Source organism: Eucyclogobius newberryi, unplaced genomic scaffold (assembly GCF_026437365.1).
Source record: "Eucyclogobius newberryi isolate DKJ021-1_F unplaced genomic scaffold, fEucNew1.0.hap1 SCAF_20, whole genome shotgun sequence".
In the NCBI taxonomy this organism is placed as follows: Eukaryota; Metazoa; Chordata; class Actinopteri; order Gobiiformes; family Gobiidae; genus Eucyclogobius; species Eucyclogobius newberryi.
The window spans coordinates 7230054-7250861 of record NW_027315835.1 but is presented as its reverse complement, the minus strand read 5'-3'; the positions used below and the strand labels follow the sequence as shown (position 1 = coordinate 7250861).

The 20808-nt window shown below is 43.8% G+C and overlaps 2 protein-coding genes across 3 annotated transcripts in view; one reads left to right on the top strand and one right to left on the bottom strand.

Moving 5' to 3' along the window:
* lhpp (phospholysine phosphohistidine inorganic pyrophosphate phosphatase) overlaps positions 1 to 20808 on the bottom strand; it is a 420402-nt gene that overhangs the window by 74504 nt on the left and 325090 nt on the right. The gene's annotated exons all lie outside the window — the stretch shown is intronic.
* Positions 1 to 20808, top strand: part of rnf157 (ring finger protein 157) — a 33992-nt gene that overhangs the window by 4564 nt on the left and 8620 nt on the right. For both annotated transcript variants that reach the window (XM_072456286.1, XM_072456287.1), the window contains exons 3-15: positions 3094 to 3182; positions 3261 to 3410; positions 4440 to 4557; positions 4657 to 4723; positions 4801 to 4844; positions 5250 to 5369; positions 6718 to 6877; positions 7620 to 7732; positions 8307 to 8536; positions 8842 to 8938; positions 9331 to 9439; positions 19509 to 19714; positions 20712 to 20774. In XM_072456286.1, the coding sequence (XP_072312387.1) occupies positions 3094 to 3182; positions 3261 to 3410; positions 4440 to 4557; positions 4657 to 4723; positions 4801 to 4844; positions 5250 to 5369; positions 6718 to 6877; positions 7620 to 7732; positions 8307 to 8536; positions 8842 to 8938; positions 9331 to 9439; positions 19509 to 19714; positions 20712 to 20774 (1566 nt within the window). The remainder of the gene's footprint in view (positions 1 to 3093; positions 3183 to 3260; positions 3411 to 4439; positions 4558 to 4656; positions 4724 to 4800; positions 4845 to 5249; positions 5370 to 6717; positions 6878 to 7619; positions 7733 to 8306; positions 8537 to 8841; positions 8939 to 9330; positions 9440 to 19508; positions 19715 to 20711; positions 20775 to 20808) is intronic.

Here is a 20808-nt window from a genome sequence, read left to right as displayed (position 1 = left end):
GTTATTTTTCATGGTAAATCCCTCCAATCTGTCTGATCCATTTGGATATTTCAGTACGCGGCTCCATCTGTGCCGTTACGTAACCGTGGTGATCCGGGACGATGCAGCTCATCGCTCTCGTCCTCGCCAAAAAAACGAGTTCATTTAAGTCTCAATCAGCCATTTAAACCCGTCTCCTGCAACTGTTCACAGGTTGCAAAAAGATGTTTAGTGGTTTCAACTTTGTGTGGCTAAAATTTGACTAAAAGCAACAAAATGTGACAAAAAGCAACAAAATGCGTCAAACAGTGATTAAAACATGACTAAAAGCAACAGAAAAGTGACAAAAATTGGCGAACGCGTGACTGAATTTTCCACTTGAGGTCGATCACAAAAAGTTGTTTAGTTATTCCAGTATGTGTATGTGAGGCGCGTGGCTAAAGCGAGCGTGCACAGGAACAGTTTTGCCTCATTTCTTTGACTTCTCTCAAAGCCTCTACGCCGCGTTTGAACCTCTCTTTATGTCATGCTAATGCTAATGCTAATGTTAGACGCATTATGACCTGGAAATATCAGATTGTGGCTCTTGACAAAGCGAGTACCGTGCGGCCATAAACAGGAAACAGCTGTTGCTAACGCGCTGTGCTATCTTTCTGTCGCTAAGGCTTCACATAGTCGTTAGCATCAGTGGAAACACGGCGCTTTAGCTCGAGATCAAGTCAGAGTTTGGGGACGAATTATTCTTTTGTGTTTCTCGCTGTTTGCCGTCTGCGTCTGACTTCTTTCTTGTCCAATCAGCTCGATCTTGTGCTTAGCTCCTCCTTCGCTAAAACACAGAGCCAGAATGAGCCGGCTAAACGTACAGATCGCGAGAAAACCCACGTTCATCAATCCTCTCGCTCCTGTGAAAGTCTGTTTACGTTCAGGGCTGGACCAGAGTAACACATGGACTCCGCCCGTCTCGCTCCCCCTCGGTCAATATTTTCTCAGCGAAACGTCAGACTTGGCCTTTTACGACTGCAGGATGCGGTCAGCGCCGGGGGAATCTGACTACAGACCTCTCCCTGTGCGGAGCGCGTCGAGCAAACAAACCGCGCGATGTTTAGCTACGACCGGCCCTGCGCGTCGGGCTCAAAACGCAACGAGCGCCAGGTTCAGGTTGACTCTGACCTTTAAAGCTGCGGAACTGATCTCAATCTAATCGTCAGAATAACTGGACGATAAAACGGTTTGAAAGGATGAATTCCCCCAATCAGCTAATGTAAGATGAACGTGCGTTTAGCAGGTTTTTCATCGCATTTCACAAACTCAAAAGACGGTAAAACGCAGATAGAAACACAAACTCTGACTTGATCTCGTGCTAAAGCGCCGTGTTTCCACTGATGCTAACGACACAAAGCTAGCAAAGCCCGTTAGCAACAGCCGTTTCCTGTTTATGGCCGCACGGCACTCCTTTGTCGAGAGCCAAGATCTGATATTTCCAGGTCATAATGCGTCTGACATGATCCAAAGACATAAAGAGAGGTTCAAACGCGGCGTAGAGGCTTTGAGAGAAGTCAAAGAAATGAGGCAAAACTGTTCCTGTGCACGCTAGCTTTAGCCACGCCCCTCACACACAGACTGAAATTGCTAAACGTCTTTTTGTGACTTGCTCAGATCAGGATTAAAAAGTGTCAGTCAAGCTTTTGGCAAAGCTTTTTGTTGCTTTTTGTTGCTTTTATTCACGTTTTTATCTCTTTCTCTCACATTTTTGTTACTTTAGTCACATTTTTGTTACTTTTAGTAAATTTTGTGTTGCTTTTTGTGAAATGATTTTAGCATTTTGTAAATTTTTTGTTGCTTTAGTAAATTTTTTTAGCTTTTAGTCACATTTTTGTTTCTTTTAGTCACATTTTTTGTTGCTTTAGTCACATTTTTGTTGCTTTGAGTCAAGCTTTTGTTGCTTTTTGTCGATTTTGTTTTGCTTTTTGTAAATTTTTTGTCACTTTAGTCAAATTTTTGTTGCTTTTAGTCACATTTTTGTTGCTTTTAGTCACATTTTTGTTGCTTTTAGTCATTTTTACCCATCTCACAGCAGCACAAACTTGTAATTACCAAACTTTGTGAATTGCTCAGATCGGCCTCGTCATTGAAAAGTATAACTCGGGTGCGGTTTGGATTGGATTTAAGACACATCTGTCACGTTTCTCTTGACGCCAGTCACTCGCGCCGCATGAGGCTGCATTCTGCTGTCAAGAGAAACGCTCCGGAGCCAAAAAGAAAACGCAGTCAGATCTCGGTCTTGACCCTGTCGGTCCTGTCAGCTCTTTGCTCCGCCCACGTCTGCTGAGGTTTGAATAAAAAGTGCTCGTCTCACGTTTTTCACAGACGGCAGGGAATCAGGGCCTGGTTCAGTCCTAAAAATATACACACAGCACACAGTGGATTAAACTGCGACAGGGATTTCCGTATCATCGTAAGTAGTGAGTACCGTATTTTCCAGACTATAAGTGGTACCTTTTTTCATAGTTTTGGCCAGGGTGCAACTTATACTCCAGAGCGACTTGTATGTGATGTTATTCATTATTTTCAGACTGACAACCACAAGAGGGCGCTCTAGGCTCTAAGCGACGCAGAAGAAGAATCTGAACTTCCTCTTCCTCTGGAGTTTGTGGAGTTGTTTAGAAGTGACACAGAGGAAGAAGAATTCAGTGGATTTAGTGATTTGGGGTAAAACTGATGCTTTGGTAAACTTGTTAGCATGTTCTTTATGCTATAGTTATCTGAATAACTGTTCATATGTTACGTTAACATACCAGACACTTACCACAGTTCTGTCTGTGCCTCATGTAGCTGAAGGTGTTAGCGTTAGCATACGTACACCTATTCACCATGTTCTATAATCTGTTATTATTTTAAATTGCATTTCAAGATGAAACGTCTGTTCTTGTTCTTGGATTTCATCACATACATTCCCCCCCAAAAATGTGACTTATACTCCAGTGCGACTTGTACTCCGGAAAATACAGTAAACATTTGCAACACAGGATGAAAACGAGACTAAACCGGACACGAAATGAGAACTAAAACTAGACTAAACCAGGACTAACGGTGGGTGTGTTTTCTCCTTTTTAGTTCCCGTACGCTGCTCCGCCTCCTCATGAACCTGTGAAGACTTTGAGAAGTTTAATCAACATCAGGAAGGACACGCTCCGGCTCGTCCGGTAAGTCTTTTCCGTCTCCGGGTCCCGGGACCAGTCCAGTTTGGATCCCTGAGACCTGCACTTTGACTTACCCTTCAGATGCAATGAGGACTTAAAGCTGTCGGGCGATGAGGCGGCCAATCAGAGCAGAGCTTGTTACAACGTGGAGTTCACCTTCGACTCGGACACTCAGGTCGCCATCACCGTCTACTACCAGGCCACGGAGGAGTTCCACAACGGAGTTCCACTGTGAGTACGACGCCCGCGACCAAACGATACTTCTTCTACTGCTTTTTGTCATGTATTTATCACTTTTTGTCTCATTTTTGTTGCTTTTTGTCACGTTTTTGTTGCATTTTTGAAAAAGCATAAACATAAATAAATTTCAACGACTGAAACACACAAAAGAGTAAAACACAAGTTGTTTTTTTCTGGTTAAAAAGTCGTAAATGAGACAAATCAAGTTTTTTTTAATTACGCCAAATTTTTGTTGCTTTTTGTCAAATTTGTTTAGCTTTTTGCAATTTTTTGGTTGCTTTTTGTCAACATTTTGTTACTTTTTGTCAAATTTGTGTTGTTTTTTGTCAATTATTTTGCTTTATGTCAATTTTTTTTAGCTTTTTGCCAATTTATTTTTGCTATTTCACATTTTTGTTGCTTTGGTCACATTTGATCTATTTTAATAAAATTTTGACCACGTTTTGTCACATTTGTATCACTTTTTGTCACATTTTTGATGAATTGTTAAAAAAACATAAACCGCAAACTTCCACGACTGAAACACACAAAAGAGTAAAGCACGAGTTGTTTTTTTCGGTGTAAAAAGCCATAAATCAGACGAATCACCTTTTTATCACTTTTTGTCAAATTGTTTTAGTTTTTTGTCAAACTTGTGTTGCTTTTCGACAAATTTTGTTGCTTTTTGTCAAATTTTTGTTACTTAAGTCAAAATTTTGTTGCTCTTTGTCACATTTAAATAACTTTTTGTCACATTTTTATCACTATTTGTCACGTTTTTTTGCATTAAAAAAAAACTTAAACCGCAATCTTTAGTGACTGAAACACACAAAAGAGTAAAGCACGAGTTGTTTTTTTCTGGGTAAAAACTCGTAAAAGAAACAAATCAAATTTGTATCACTTTTTGTCGCATTCTTTTTGCTTTTTGTCAATTTTTTTTAGCTTTTTGTCAAATTTGTGTTGCCTATTGTCACATTTGTGTTGCTTTAGTAAAATTTGTGTTGCTTTTTGTCACATTTTCACCTCTCGTTCCCGCCGCAGATACTTGCCTCAGGACGCCGCTCTTCAGACGGAGACGGTCCATTTCAAGCGAGGCATTTCTCAGCAGTTCTGTTTGCCGTCGCACTCTGTCAACCTGAGCGAGTGGGCCGACGAGGAGGTAACGACGCCCGGAAACCCGTCAGCGCCACGCCCTTTGCGTCTGCTTTTATTACGCTAACGCTCATCTTAACGTCCGTGCGGTGTGTTCCCTCCGCAGCTGGTGTTTGACGCGGATAGAGAGGTTTTCCCGATGGTCGTGCAGGCCGTGGTCGACGAGGGGGACGGTGAGTTCAAGAGGTCAATTCTCTTTTTGTTTTTTTTATTGTTTTGTCTTATCTAATGTCCAATGTTTACTCCACAGAACACATGGGCCACTCTCACATCCTGCTGGCCACGTTTGAAAAGGTAAAGATTCTCACTCTCGAAAAGCGTTTGGACCTCGGCAGGAAATGACACGAAGCGTTGCGCGCGTATTTTCCAAAATGTACTTTTATATAAGCTTTCAGTCATGTTCCTGTGTCGTTCCTTCGTCAATACACTGCTGGAGTCCTATTTAGCTACAGCGCGTTTACATTAGCGCGCTGTGGCAAGCTAGCTTTCGCTTATTTCCCCTCCGAGGCCAATAGATTGGCCGCGCAAACGCCACGTCCTGAGAGAAATTGGCGTGCGTTTTTTTCAGCACAAACACGATTTTTTAAGTTCCAAAACATGAGACGCCCAAAGTGAAGGAACAGTTTAAAGGACAAGAACACGACAAACGATGCAGAATACGTGTCCTTAAAGTGTGTTTTGTGTTTTTCGCGTCGGCAGCACATGGACGGCAGCTACTGTGTGAAACCTCTCAAACAGAAGCAGGTGGTGGACGGCGTGAGCTACCTCCTGCAGGAGATCTACGGCATCGAGAACAAATACAACAGCCAAGAATCCAAGGTGGGACTCGAAACGGCGTCGATACCGGAGCGCGTGGCGGTATCAATTCCCTATCGTCCGATACCGATTCCGTGCTCCAATTATCCAACTTCAACTCAGTAAATAATGTGACATTTCATTTTAAAGGTCAAAACCTAAAGACGTCACTGTCGAGTCTATTTTACAATATTTTGCTGCGGTAAAGTGATTATTAGCATGTTATTATGGTATTATTAACCTGTTTTGATGACACGATGATGCAGTTTTGAGGAGAGTGATCCATCTGCAGATACTCAAAGCCAAAGTATCGGTGTCGGAAATGCTTGAGTTAACCTACCCCCTGTCCCCGCAAAAAAATAAATCCAGTTACCGGACGAACGGCAACAGAAAAGTAAAATCTTAATGAAAGCAATATAATATTTTATCACAGAATTCCAGAAACAAACCGTACTGTTACTTTGAAGAAGACACACGCTACACAGTTGTAATCTGTGACCTCCGTGGCACATTGTTCTATATTTTGATACAATATTGATGTAAAACCGCGACGCTCTGTTGGATCTGTGAAAACGTGGCTTGTCGGAACGATGTCGTCTTGAATGCAGGAGAATAAAACTACTCAAACATGCACAACTCTCTCTAAATACAACTTAAGAGGGTAAGCGAGAAGGAAAACAAGTGAAACGTGGTTAAAGGAGCTAAAAAGTTTGTTTAATATGTGTCCTTTAAGTAACGCTAGAGCTCCCCCTGCAGGCCCCTTGTGTGAATACATTGTCAGAGAACAGACTTTATCATCATAAGTCAGTATAATCGCACACAAAAACATTTTACGTCGTGGAATGTGAAAAAGAGCGAGGGTTTCTCAGGAGAATTTGTCTTCGGGTCGATGTCGGTAAATGTTTCATGATTGCGTTTTTTTCACGCTTTTTGTCACGTTGTTAATCACTTTTTGCCACATTTTTGTTGCCTTTTGTCACGTTTTTTTTATCACTTTTTGTCAAATTCCTGTTGCAAATGTGACTGTTTGTCACATTTTTGTTGCTTTTACTCACCTTTTTATCTCTTTTTCTCACATTTTATCACTTTTTGTCACGTTTTTGTTGCATTTTTCAAAAACACAGGTTTTTTCTGTGTAAAAAGTTGTAAATGAGACATGAGCTCTACGGCATCAAGAACAAATACAACAGCCAAGAATCCAAGGTGGGACTCAAAACGGTGTCGATACTGGAGCGTGTTGCTGGTTTTCCGCTCGGAGACAGCAGGGGGCGACGGCGGAGTCTTAAAAACGTCCAGACAATACATATTCACCCATCACCTCAAAGACGTTTAAGGTGAAAACGTGACTCGGTTCTGCTTTTTGTGCCTGCAGGTGTCGGAGGACGAGATCAGCGACAACAGCGCCGAATGTGTGGTTTGTCTCTCCGACGTCCGAGACACGCTCATCCTTCCCTGTCGACACCTGTGTCTGTGCAACGCCTGCGCCGACACCCTCCGCTACCAGGCCAACTGCTGCCCCATCTGCAGGCTGCGTAAGGAACTGCAACACGCGCTTTACACACTTGTCGTCAGAGCGTTCAGGATTACAGAACAGAGAGGCAACCGGAGGCGAAACGAAGTCAACCGTAACACATTTTCAAAGATTAACTGACTTCAAACCTAATGATTTTATGAAACGACTAAAAATAAGCAATTCACTATTTATTGGGTAGAAATGGAAGTTATTTTGCATTTCTAATACAAAGAATGGAAACATGCTAATTTCTGGCTGTAAAATTGTATTTGAGCTTCACAAAAAGTATGAAAAAAGTTTTTCAAAAAGTTAAAAAAATAATAAAATATAGGAAAGCGCTGTTGTTACTGTGAGTATTTGTCCAGTAGAACCTAAAAATTCAATTTTCATGAAACAGGTTTAGGGTCGGTCATAATCTCCTTCTAAATAATTAAATGAAATAAAATCCAGTTTAAAGCAGCTCTGATGTCACTCACATGAAGACTTTTACTTTGATGAAACCTGGACTTTTCATATATTGTGATTTTCCGAGGTGAATCCCAGTTTCTCCTGTGAAATCCCATCACGTTCCACTGAAACGTTGCCTCCATTACGTCTGGAACGTTTGATTGTTCTGCTCACCCTCGTTTAAAGGGTCTGCTGTACTGTACTGCTGAGTGTTGTCGGGGTTAAACCTGTCGGGAAACATGAGGCCCGGAGGAGGGTTCTTCTGATGTAGAGGAGCAGAGGGTGTAATACACGTTTGTGCCTGTGTGTGGCAGCGTTCAGAGCCTTGCTGCAGATCAGAGCCATGAGGAAGAAGCTGAGTCCGGTCACTCCCACGAGCTTCAACGCCGTCATCACCTCCCAGACCTCCGACTCTGAGGACACTTCGGTGAGCGCTTCAGGGAGAACCCATCTTTACTTTTACAGTATTTTAATATTTTTTGGTGACGGAATTTTGTTGTTTTTTTCTGTCAAAATTGTCACAAAACATTTGACAGTTGGATCCAAAAATATATATGGGGCGTGTCAATACCAACATATCAATACTGGCTGAGAAAAGTATTGATTCTCTCTCTGATATATATATATATTTTTTTTAGATCCGTTCTATGAGGATCATTTGTTTCATCAGATTTTGAATTTGAAATGTTTTTAAAAAATTTCACTTTGAACTTTTTAATCCCTGAAAAAACAGACTTTTTTTTCTCATAAAAAAAAACCCAACAACAAAACATTTAAATATTTAATGCAGTTGTTTTCAGACTCTCAAAGGCACTGAATATTTAAAAGCTGGTTTGATTTTTTATTTTCCTTTTGACTTTTTAAACGGAGAAAAAACTGATTGAATTAATTGAAACATGTTTTTTCAGGGTTAGAATTCAGAGTCTTTATCTTCCGAACCGTTTGAGATGAGTTTAAAGAGCAGACTCTTGTATTTGACACCAGATTTCCCCCCTCTCCAGGCCTCGGAGCACATTCCTCCTGGTTACGAGGCTGTTTCCCTGCTGGAGGCGCTGAACGGGCCCTTGAGCTCGTCCTCCGGGGCTCCTGGGCTGCACGGTGGAACCAGCCAGGCCCCGGCCGCTCTGCCATCCTACAACAGCGAGCCTCAGCTGGGCTCGGGACGCTCGCACTCGCCCCCGGACCACAGCACCTCCAGCCAGGGGCCCAAACTCAAGAAGAGCGCCTCCAAGTGAGCACCGGGGACTTTTGGTTGAGGTTTAGACCTTCTTTGCGCTCGGATTGGAGGTTAAGCGAGGTAGCTTTGGGGTTAACCCTGGTTTTACGGCAAAGCTGTTCTGTGACTGCTCTGTGACTCCGCCCCCTGCTATTTGACTCCGCCCCCTGCCCTGCGGTCCCGGTTTTGTACCGGAGACAGTTCCTGCGTAAAGCCTGTGTTCCACCGCCGAAGCGCATCAAAACCACTTGGCGTTTTCGGCAGGATTCTATTGCAGTCAGTTTTAAATCTGATGCTTTTTGTCATTCGTCCGGTTTTAGGTCCATTTCCCAGAATTCCTCAGTGCTGCACGAGGAAGACGAGAAGAGCTCCGAGTCTGAGAACGGGCCACACAAGACGGCCGCCAGTCAGAGAGAGGTGGGTTCAATTTAAGGAATATTACGTCCGCTTGCGAATAAACCCGTCCATGACTGACGTGTTTGGAATACCTGTGCTCAAAGCCTGGTACTGTGTCTATTCCTCTATATTACCACTACTACTGCTCCTGCTGCCTCTACTACCACTACTACTACTACTACTACTACCACCACCACCACCACCACCACCACCACCACCACCACCACCACCACCACTACTACTACTACTACTACTACTACTACTACTACTACTACTACTACTACTACTACTACTACTACTACTACTACTACTACTACTACTACTACTACTACTACTACTACTACTACTACTACTACTACTAATACTACTACCATACCACTACGAATGCAAAAATATCTGTGTTGTTGTTTCAGAACGGTGCGACTCCAGACAGTGAGAATGTGACGTTGTCTTCCTCCGGAGCCATAGACCAGTCGAGCTGCACTGGGACTCCGCTGTCCTCCACCATCACCTCTCCTGAAGGTGCACAACGTTAAAGCTTCACAATGCGTCGCTGTCGAAGGCACACAACGTTAAAGCTTCACAATGCGTCGCTGTTGAAGGTGCACAACGTTAAAGCTTCACAATGCGTCGCTGTCGAAGGTGCACAACGTTAAAGCTTCGCAATGCGTCGCCGTCGAAGGTGCACAACGTTAAAGCTTCACAATGCGTCGCTGTTGAAGGTGCACAACGTTAAAGCTTCACAATGCGTCGCTGTTGAAGGTACACAACATTAAAGCTTCGCAATGCGTCGCTGTTGAAGGTACACAACGTTAAAGCTTTCGCAATGCGTCGCCGTCGAATTTACGCAACATTAAAGCTTCACAATGCGTCGCCGCCTAAGCAAAAAAGACCGCAATGGGCCCTTTTCACTAAACCGAGCGGCTAGTTCCTGTCGCCTTAAGAATGCGCAGCTCCACCTCCTTCCCCATCTGTACTTACGGGGAATTAGCCGAGTCTAAAATAAATCAATAATGAATGAAGACAAAGTGGAAAGAGAGTTCCAGATGATGATCGCAGCAGCATGTTCAGACCTGTGAATACTTCACCCGGAGACGTCTAGGTGTTTATAAAAGTACGTGCATTTGTTGCGCATGCATTTGTTGCGCATGTATCCGAGCCGAACATGAAACGCTGCGTCAGTCACTGGGGCCTGAGTCAGACGGCGAGGTTTGTCTTTAGTCACGCTCCGATACTGAGAGCTGCAGAGCTTTGAGCTTCATGAATAAATGATGACTCTGCAGCACCTCAGCCTCAGAAACGCGCAAATGTCTCGTTTTTCTGCTGCGTAACAAATACATCGCGTTTACTGTTCCAAACGTGTTCCAAACGTGTTCCAAACGTGTTCCAAACGTCTTCTAAACGTCTTCCAAACATGTTCCAAACGTCTTCCAAACGTCTTCTAAACGTCTTCCAAACATGTTCCAAACGTCTTCCAAACGTCTTCTAAACGTCTTCCAAACGTGTTCCAAGCGTGTTCCAAACGTGTTGCAAACAGGTTCCGAGCGTGTTCCAAATGTGTTCTGTTGCGGAAACTATTCTATAACAAATGACAGAGAAAATGAGGCAAAATATAACCAAGTTGTCTTGTTCAAAAGTGGTTCTTTATTTTAGCCGTGCACAGCCAAAAAAGCTCTCCCTGACATCTGCCGTTCTGTCCCTCCTGATCTGACCAGAGCAAACATTGAGTTCAGCTTATTAAGGCACAACAGGTGCCACGTATGCACAAAACCAGTCTAAACATATTGCAGAGACACACGCTCAATGTTCTACCGCATGCGAGACATCCTTGGATCCGCAGCTGTCAGTCTGTTTACCCAGGGACGTCTGCATACAGAGTCATAATAAGTGTGACCCAGATGTTAAACATATGCTGACCTAAGTTCTATGGCATCAGGCAAAGACATTACATTTTTACACCACAATTCCCCCCTTATGATTAGAATCAAACCCCTGGTTTATTATTAATCATTAGCAAAAAAATGTCAACAATGTATCAATCAATATAAGTAAATCAACAACCTGAAAATCAAAAGAATGTTAAGCACGTCATCAAAATTCAGCAGAAGCAAAACTGTCAAAGGAGAAACACTTAACACATGTTCAGAGTATAAACCTTTTGTCCTGGAACTTTAAACCAGTGTCTCAATCCTCACATTACCACAAAATGACCACATGTATTTAAAACGCAAACAATGATTAGTTCATCTCCGGTGATTAGGTTAAGTATATGATTAAGAATAGATAAAAAAATAAAACCGAGTGGTTCTAATCTAATTTTTTTTGTTATATCTGAAACTAATCTACAGGACTCCTCTGCAGATGGAGTCATCATCTGAGTCACTCACATAATCAGAATCACCAGGTGGAGTGATTGTGTCAGGTCCTGTCATTTGAATGGACACAAATTGGGCAGAAACCGTCTTACTAATCATCCTGTGTAAGCATGGGATCACACAGGATTAAGATCACTACCATAATTATAGCAAAATTGATAAGTCTGTTATGCCAGGAGGACAGAGACCAGTCGAACACCAACGAAGAGTGAGTGTGGGACAGAGTCTCTGACTCCATGAGATCACGGAGCTTAGTCAAATTTGCGAGTCCCTGTTGGATTGCTCCTCCATCCTCATCGTTAGCGGGAATGTATGTACAACAAGCTTGGCGTAGTAAGATGCAGACTCCGCCCTTTGAGGCTGTTATCAGATCGAGGACGATGCGATTCTGAAGTGCCACTGCGCGAAGTGCATGCAGCTCTTCTCTCTGTAATTCAATAGTAGCAAGTGTTGTGTTGATAAAGGAAGTAAATCTATAGCTAAGAGTCTCTACACGCAACATCAGTTTACCCACACCTAGATTTGGGAACAATGCCAATAATACTTTTTCCCCTGTTGTCCAAATTTTGTGGCTTTAAGTGAGTCATGATTCTGCAGAGTGCGAGTGTTACGGTCTAAACTTTGTTCTTTTGGACATATCAAATTAAGCAGAGCAATATGAAGTATCAACCATGTTAAAGCTGCAAACAACAACAACAACAACGGGACAAGAAACATGATTCTACAGATCAAAGACCTGCCGGTGCTCCTGTCGATCTTGTTGGAGCTCTTGGGCTCCAGGTGTGGCTCAGGAGCCATGAGGAAAGTGGGAAAGTGGAGAGTGTCTGTGTAGATGTGATTACCAAACGTTGCAGAGAAAAGTGGAGCTTTAAACTGCGCTGTGGTTTGGCAAAGTGCCACGTGCTCGGAGCACCCGATCAGACCGCTCTGGTTGTGCGGGTCGAGCCTTACGACCTGCTCTGCCCCCCGCTCTCTCGCACTTGAGATCGTTGCAACTCAAAGGTCCCACGACGTCCTCAGTGGTCGGCCCGTGTGTCTGACCCACAGGTGGGCAGACAGCCGCGTTGTCGTTGATCTCCACAGGTGAGCTGAAGATGGCTCTGCAGTGTGATGCGTGAATCCAGGTGCCCCGTTCTGCAACTTTCACTGCAGTGTCGGTGATGAGAAGAACTTGTAGAGGCCCAATCTAACGCTTAGATCTCCAATGCTTGCGCCTCGGCTCTCGGACCAGGATCCAGTCACCTGGTTTGAAGTTGTGGAGGACAGCTTCAGCTGCCTTTGGGAGAGCCGTTTTCACCTGCACAGAAATAGAGAACAACAGTGCATACAATTCTTTACAGGACGCCATGTCCCGGCGTGGTACTCTGTGATCAGAGCTTTGACCACTGCGTTGCTGGAGGCGTGTTTGCATGGAAACGCCTCCACATGCCGGGACTAAGCATCAACAAATCTTTTGGGCATAAATTTTAAAATCTTTGTGAACCAATTTATCATTCCCCCCTTTCGATGCAGGTCACGGCCATGTGAAATCAGCACCATCTGCCTGAAAACATATTTAGATAAGCAGACCAACCAAACTTCGCCCCTTTTCCACGCCCCAGCCTTCTTCCACACAGAGATTTCCTCTGTTGTGGCAAAGCTCTGCATGGCATTGAGAGAATGTGGGATGGATGCTACAAGAGACACAAAACATACAGTAAAAATGGTCACAGTCCTATGGTTACTATGGTTACTATGGTTACAGATGTGTCTGGGCAGGGGACCTGAGCCCAGCACCTCTCAGTTAGTGCACACTGCAAACCCTACTCGGTTCCGTCCTGTGTCTGCGTCCCAAGATGCAGAACCATCTAGAAAAAGAATCAAATCAGGGTTAGTGAGCGGCTCCTCCCTCAGTGTGTGGCTCCTCCCTCAGGTCCGGTCAGTGGAAACATAACAATGAGATAGAAAGATGAGAAATTTTCTGCAACTGGGTCCAGTTTAGCAGAGAAATAAGCGACAGGTCGTAGGGGCCCCGTGGTCAAAAGGACAGACGTCATGCAGCCGTTGCGTTCGTGGACAGTCTGTGTGAAAGGTCTAGTTGGGTCGGGTCAGAGTTGAAGGCTGTTGGAGCCTTACAGTTCTGTAAGGCCATTTTCAACTCACAGAAAGCTTTGTCTGCTTCCTCTGTCCAGGTCATTTTGTCATTAGTCCGAAGGCCTTTACTATGAATGAGTGCACTTAAAGGAGACTCCATTACAGAATAATTTGGGATGAATTGTCGACAATATGAACACATTCCCAGGAATGACATCAATTGTTTCTTAGTTATTGGTTTTGGAATATTTTGTATTGTTGCAACACGCTTTGTGGATATACTTTTGCCATGTTTAGATATCACATGACCCAGGAAGGTGACTTCCTCTTTAACAAATTGTAATTTAGAAAGGCTCGCTTTGTGGCCTTCTGCATGTAAATGTTTCAGCAGAGTCACTGTATCTTGTTTACATTGGTCCTCTGTAGGAGAGCACAAAAGCAAATCATCTACATATTGTAATAAACAACTGCCCGGTGACAGTCGTAAAGGAGCCAATGAATCGCGCAGCGCTGCATTGTACCATGTTGGGGAGTGTACAAAACCCTGACACAGTCGCGTCAGAGTCCAGAGTCGGTTCTGAAACTCGAAAGCAAACCAAAACTGCGAGTCCTTGTGGACAGGAACCGAGAAAAAAGCATTAGCCAGATCCACAACAGTGAAATATTTTGATTCCTGTGGAATTTGAGATAAGATTGTGTATGGATTTGGCACCACTGCTGCTACCGGCTCAACTGCTTCATTTACTGCCCTCAAATCATTTGTAAATCGCCATTTTGTGGGCGCCCCAGGTTCACCTGCTTTTTTCACAGGAAAAATGGGACTGCGTACCCCCCCAGATGTGCAAGGAACTATTACACCAGCCTTTTTTAATGCTTCGAACACTGGTGTAATACCTTCAATTGCCTCCGGACGCAAGGGATACTGTGGTCTACAAGGGCGCACATCAGATTTTGGGGTGATAACTACAGGATGACAACCGCGAATACATCCTACATCAGTTTGACCACTGGCCCAGAGCTGCTCTGGGACCTGTCTGAGTTCTGGAATAGCCTCTGCTTCTGCTTGAGATAAAAAACAACCCCCCTCTTCAGCAGCATTGCTCTTATCTATGTCTTTGGAAACACAACAAACCGAATGCAAAGCTAGAGACACACGCTTTCTCCAAGAAGAAAAAGCTTCAGTTGTAGTCATCTGGACTCAGTTTGAAAAAATAGACGTTTCGACTCTCATCCAAGAGTCATTGTCAATAACAGAATTTAGGTCGAGAACTCCGATATTAATACTGTTCTGTGGTAAGACCCGCCCATTGGGAGGAGCCTTCCTGAAGTAGAAAGAGTTGTTTGTTTCAACAGAAACTCCCCCTTGTATCTACCGAGCCTATTCAGAATCTTAATGGGCTATTAGAATCCTCTTTGTCTTTGTGAGACCCTGGCTCAACCACCCTGAGGGCGGGTCTTACCACAGAACAGTATTAATATCGGAGTTCTCGACCTAAATTCTTTTATTGACAATGACTCTTGGATGAGAGTCGAAACGTCTATTTTTTCAAACTGAGTCCAGATGACTACAACTGAAGCTTTTTCTACTATGGAACACGCCTGGACGAATGAGGGATTACACCGACAGCTTTCTCCAAGAATTTGTGGAATGTGAAAACAACGCATCAGAATCAGGAATTTCAACCCAGTCCTCCGCCACAGAACAATTTTTAACAAAATCTTGAGTTTCCCCCCAGTTCGCTGTAATAGGTTTTGATAATGCTAGATACATATTTGTATCAGACAAATTTAAATTTTCGAGATAGTCTGGGAGTGGCACAGAGACGCCAGAGAAATGATCATCCCAGTAAAAGAAGTCAGTCATTAGTACATCTTCCCCACATTCACACCATTGCACAGCATCATTCAGTTCTATGTCTGTGGACAAACAAGGAATGTGTTGCAGCTCTCCTACATCTCTAAAGTCAGTGTCATCAGTTTGCTTCACTTTGTTCTGAGCTAAAGAAATCAGTTCAATTGAGGAATTAGGGGTCAATTTCCAGTGAAAATCAGATTTGGGAGCTGTGAGCTCCATAAGGAAATTTGAATCATAATTTAATTCTTTGATAGTCGTCACCTTCAATCCATATGAAGTGGAGATGAGACAAAGACCCAAATGACACATGAGATCTCGTCCAAGAAGATTGACAGGACACGAGTGAGAATATAGAAATTCATGTTTGAATTTTTGACCACTGCTATCAGAGCATGTTAAAGGAGAGGTGTAGTGTTCCTTTTATGTCTCACCAGACGCCGCTAATGAATATGTGTAGCGACCACTTAACTTTTTTTTTTAGTGCAGATCTTTTTACTACAGAACGTGTAGCTCCTGAGTCCACAAGAAAATTTATTTTTTCACCATTAACAATTAAAGAGAACTCTGGAAATTTAGAACTTGATTGAGATGTTGTGAGATAAATTTCATTAGGTTTAGCAGCTCGAGCCTCAAGATGAGAGATAGCGTGTGTGAGTAGTGTATCGTGCTCGTTACCCTCCTGCAGAGACAAGTGCTCTGGGTGTGTTGTCCCGGCTGCTGTTTCTGCCACGCGCTGAGACCCCCCTTTGGCCCCGTTCAGTCAGTCCGACCCATAATTCCCTCCAGGCCGCTGTTGGTTTAGGTGCTGTGGTGGCGCTGGATATGGCTGCTGCTGTGGCCCTGACCAGGCCTGTTGCTGTGGCTGTCCTGGATATGGCCCAAAGTAGGCCCCATGCTGTGGTCCAGGAATGTGTGGTCGCAGGTTCTGATGTGGGCAGTCTCGATAGAAATGTCCAAATTGACCACACACGTAGCACGCACCTCTCTGTCCATCCCGTCTTCCACGGCCACGTCTGTGGACATAGTTTTGCTGCTGTTGTTGTCTTGGAGCGGCAACCGTGTTGGAGAAGAGCGTTAGAGTTGCATCATGTTTTTCTTTTTCTTTTGTCTTTTTATCTTTCACCTTCTCTTCTTGTATCATCTCCCATGCATGACGCGCATGGTCAGACAGTACGTCGAGTTTGGGCCGTTTGATGCCGCCCACGTATGAGCCCTTGATTGCTTTGACAATGTTCTTGTGCAGTCCTCCGATTATTGCCTGACAGAGCAATACCTCATATGGACCGCCTGCTTGGTCTTTCAAGTCCTTCATGCCACTTTGTTGGTCAAACACCTGGGTGAGCCTGTGTATGTATTCATCCGGGGACTCGTCTGGCATTTGTACGCATCTGTCAATTGCTGTTAAGTCATACACCAGCGGGAACTCACGGGCGATGGCAGTGGTCAGGGTTGTTATGGCAGCAGTGTATTCCACATTGTCCTCATATATGGGTTTGTCGGCATGCAGCTGATTCTACGGGATACTTGTCTTTATTTTCGCAAAGTCACTCAATGTCATAGCAAAACCCAGAATTTTACGACTTTCCAGTCCGGAGGGACGGTACTCGGCGCAAAACTCGGTGAAATCTTTGGCAAAGGTTTTTCCATCTGTGACTGGATTGGGCAGCGATTTCGCCACAGCCATGACCTCCTCCTTTGACCAGGGCCGGTACACATAAAATTGCCCATCGGGTCCGGCCACTTCAATCATCGGACACGTTAGAAGCTGTCCTGGCGGTGCGTTGCTTCGCAGGGCCCGTGTCGCTGGTTGAAGTACGGGTGCCCTCTCTGGTGTGGGGTGGGTGACGACCTCCAGCATGTCCTCCTCCTCGAGTGTGGGCATGGTGGTTCTGACTGGACAGGCGTCCAAATCCGGGTCCAGCCGCGCCGCAGAAAGGCAGGTGAGATCTGGGTAAATAGAAGGAACTGACACAGTAATATGTTCAGGTGAGAGTGTCCGTGTGTGTTGTGGTGCGGGTGTCCGTGTGTCCGTGTATATGCAGGGGGCACATGTGTTTTTGTGCCTGCACCAGCCTGTGTGCTCTGTGCAGGGTGTGGATTGCTCTCTCTCTCACTCTCACTCTCTTTCACACTCACACCGGTCATCTGTTTGCATAATTTCTTCCTTTCCCGAGTTACGGCCTCAGTTTCCCACAGTTTGATCCATTTCTCGTGCTTCTCCATGTCTCTCACGTCCTCTGTGGACACCGTTTTATTTCCCTCTAATGTCTCTTTTTTTGTTTTTTCTAATTTTGCTTTCAGATTTGCAATTTGATTAGTGCTCAGTGAACCTCCAGTTGGAAATCCAAACTTATTCGCCCACGTTGGCAGGCATTCCAGACACTCCTTCCCATATTTATTTGACATTGCCAGCATGACAGGTGTCTCCGGGATGGACACTTCACTTTTAGATTGGTTCCCATATCAGAGCTCTCTGCAAACTGCACACGTCTGTGCAGAGCGTATGTTTCTTTTTCGACGACTCTCTCGTCGACGCCTCCACCTGATGTGTGGCGCTTTGTATCTTTACCGACGGACCTCGTCTCGTCACACCCTCCCTAGATTTAGCTTTCACTAAACTAATTGTCTCAGACAAAACTCGACCAAAGCTTTAGTGTTAAAACCAGGCTATTGGTCAGTGGGTCCAGGTGCGCCAGGACTTCCTGGGCTTTACAGAAGGCTTAATGTCGACTGACAACCTAACCAGCGTGTGCTCTGACCCTGTCCCCAGGCACCTGCCATGCGGCTGCGTTTGGACACCAGCACAATGGGCTATTGTGTCCAGCAAAATTAGTTAAATGTTCAAATGCAATTGTGTCTAAATAGTAGTTTTAGAATTGTAAAGAATGTCTCTAAAGAAAGACCCTTCAATTTGAATAAATTTAAAGGTGCTATTTTTAGACTAAAATTTAAAGTGCAGGGTACTACCTCAAAAATAGTCCCAGACACGTCCTTTAGTGTTTAAAATGTCAATAAAAATGGGTACCGGACTAGTCAGAATAGTCTGTCTGTCGATTAACAGTTAACATACATAAAAAAACCCTAGTCTACACATTTTGAAACAAGACAACTCACCACAACTTTTCTCTTTGCTCGGATCCTAGCGCCGACGCTGTCTTCTCAGGCCAATGAGACGGTCCTCTCTCCCAAATGATGAGGAATGAGGCTGAAATCTTGTTATGGTTTCAGGTGGCCAAACACCGGTCACGGCCCGCGAAGACGAGTCATCGGACGAAGGATCCCACTTCTGACACCAAATTGTTGCGGAAACTATTCTATAACAAATGACAGAGAAAATGAGGCAAAATATAACCAAGTTGTCTTGTTCAAAAGTGGTTCTTTATTTTAGCCGTGCACAGCCAAAAAAGCTCTCCCTGACATCTGCCGTTCTGTCCCTCCTGATCTGACCAGAGCAAACATTGAGTTCAGCTTATTAAGGCACAACAGGTGCCACGTATGCACAAAACCAGTCTAAACATATTGCAGAGACACACGCTCAATGTTCTACCGCATGCGAGACATCCTTGGATCCGCAGCTGTCAGTCTGTTTACCCAGGGACGTCTGCATACAGAGTCATAATAAGTGTGACCCAGATGTTAAACATATGCTGACCTAAGTTCTATGGCATCAGGCAAAGACATTACATTTTTACACCACAGTTCCAAACGTGTTCCAAGCGTGTTCCAAACGTGTTCCAAACGTGTTCCGAGCGTGTTCCGAGCGTGTTCCGAGCGTGTTCCGAGCGTGTGGTCGTTTCAGCCCATTGTGTCGGTTATGTCAGGATTTATGCGGGATTTGATGCTTAGTTTTCAGTCGGTGAACTTTCATGTGGGTGTAGAATGGTTCTTCACTGGGAATAAAATAAATAAATACATGAAAAAATAATAATAATAATTGTTACAATACAATATTTTGTATGAATGGATTTGGATTTTTTTTTGTTCTTTTATTGTACACAAAAAAGAACAAAAAAAACAAGAAAAACGACCAGAGAGTAAGTCAAAAAATGTACTTCTTAATAATAGTTAAATCAAGATTTTTTTTCTCACAATATTTTTTATATTATTTTTTTATTTATTTTTGGGAATTTTACACAACCAGAGAGTAAGTTAATGTCAATAAGTTAGTAAATGAATAATAATAGTAATACAAATAATGAAAAACAATAATAATATGTTGATTATATTCACAATATGATGAAACATTTCACCCAAAGTTGATCAAGTTGACCCCCCTTGTCGTGTCCAGAGCCCGTGAGCTGCAGCCTGGCACAGTCCGTCATGTCCATGGCCTCGTCGCACTCGCAGCACTCGCACATCAGCACCGACACGCTCTCGTCCATGTCGGGCTCGTACCTCGCCGGCCCCGACCCGGAGGCGGCGCTGGACGAGGGCCCCGAGGAGCCCCGCGACGCTCCCATGGACAGCGAGCGTGGCCCGTCGCAGCAGGACGAGGTGAGTCCGCGAGTCTGGAGCCGGACGAGAAGCGCTGGACACAACTTGGTGTCAACAGAACTCACAATTATGACTTCATTTTCGGCGGGGTGTTATGATTTATTTTTATTTTGACTTCATTTGGTGTATTTGTTGTACATATAAATGATCGTTTTACCCCAATCGAGTTGCTATTTGTGGAGAAAAGTATTTAAAAAACCTGTAGAAAATGACAGGAAGTGACATCACACCAGGGACACTCATACAGGAAGTGACGTCAGACCAGGGACACTCATACAGGAAGTGACATCACACCAGGGACACTCATACAGGAAGTGACATCACACCAGGGACACTCATACAGGAAGTGACTTCACACCAGGGACACTCATACAGGCAGTGACATCACACTAGGGACACTCATACAGGAAGTGACATCACACCAGGGACACTCATTCCAGTCAAAGTTTATGCAGAAATTACATAAAACAAACAACTTTTTTCACTCTCGAAAAATTAATTCAACAAAATAAAGTTGCTCTCATCTATTCATATTCGTAAAATTAAAAATGGGTGACATTAGATGAGTTTTGGCCCAGTGGTTGCTGGGTAATTTCCTAGTGTGATGTCATCAATTACAAACAGGAATTGAAAATATAAACCTAAAAAATTAGCTATTTTGAGATAACTTTTTTTTTTTTTTTTTTTATTTTAGCAAAATTTTAAATCTATAAATCTTACATAAATTGAGGTTTATTTGGGTTGTATATTGAACTGAAAAGACTTAAATTTGCCTCTAAAATTAAAATTTTTTGACCGTCTTGACATCCCCAGTAGTAGAAGTCCAGCTGTTTTTGGACGTCATTTTTTTCCTGGACGTCTCAAAATCTTCATAGTTTAATTTTCTCAGTTTGAAACACATGTATTTGTCACTGGAGTACAGTATTTTTATGGAATTTTCTTACGCATTAACACAGAAAAACACATATTTCCTTCTTCTTTTACTTTTCTTTCCCAGGATTTTCCCGTTGAACCGGAGCATAATTACTCTTTAGCCGCCGTCGAGGAGCAGGATTCAGAGGTGGGTCGACGTCTAAGACCCTCGGAACGCCACG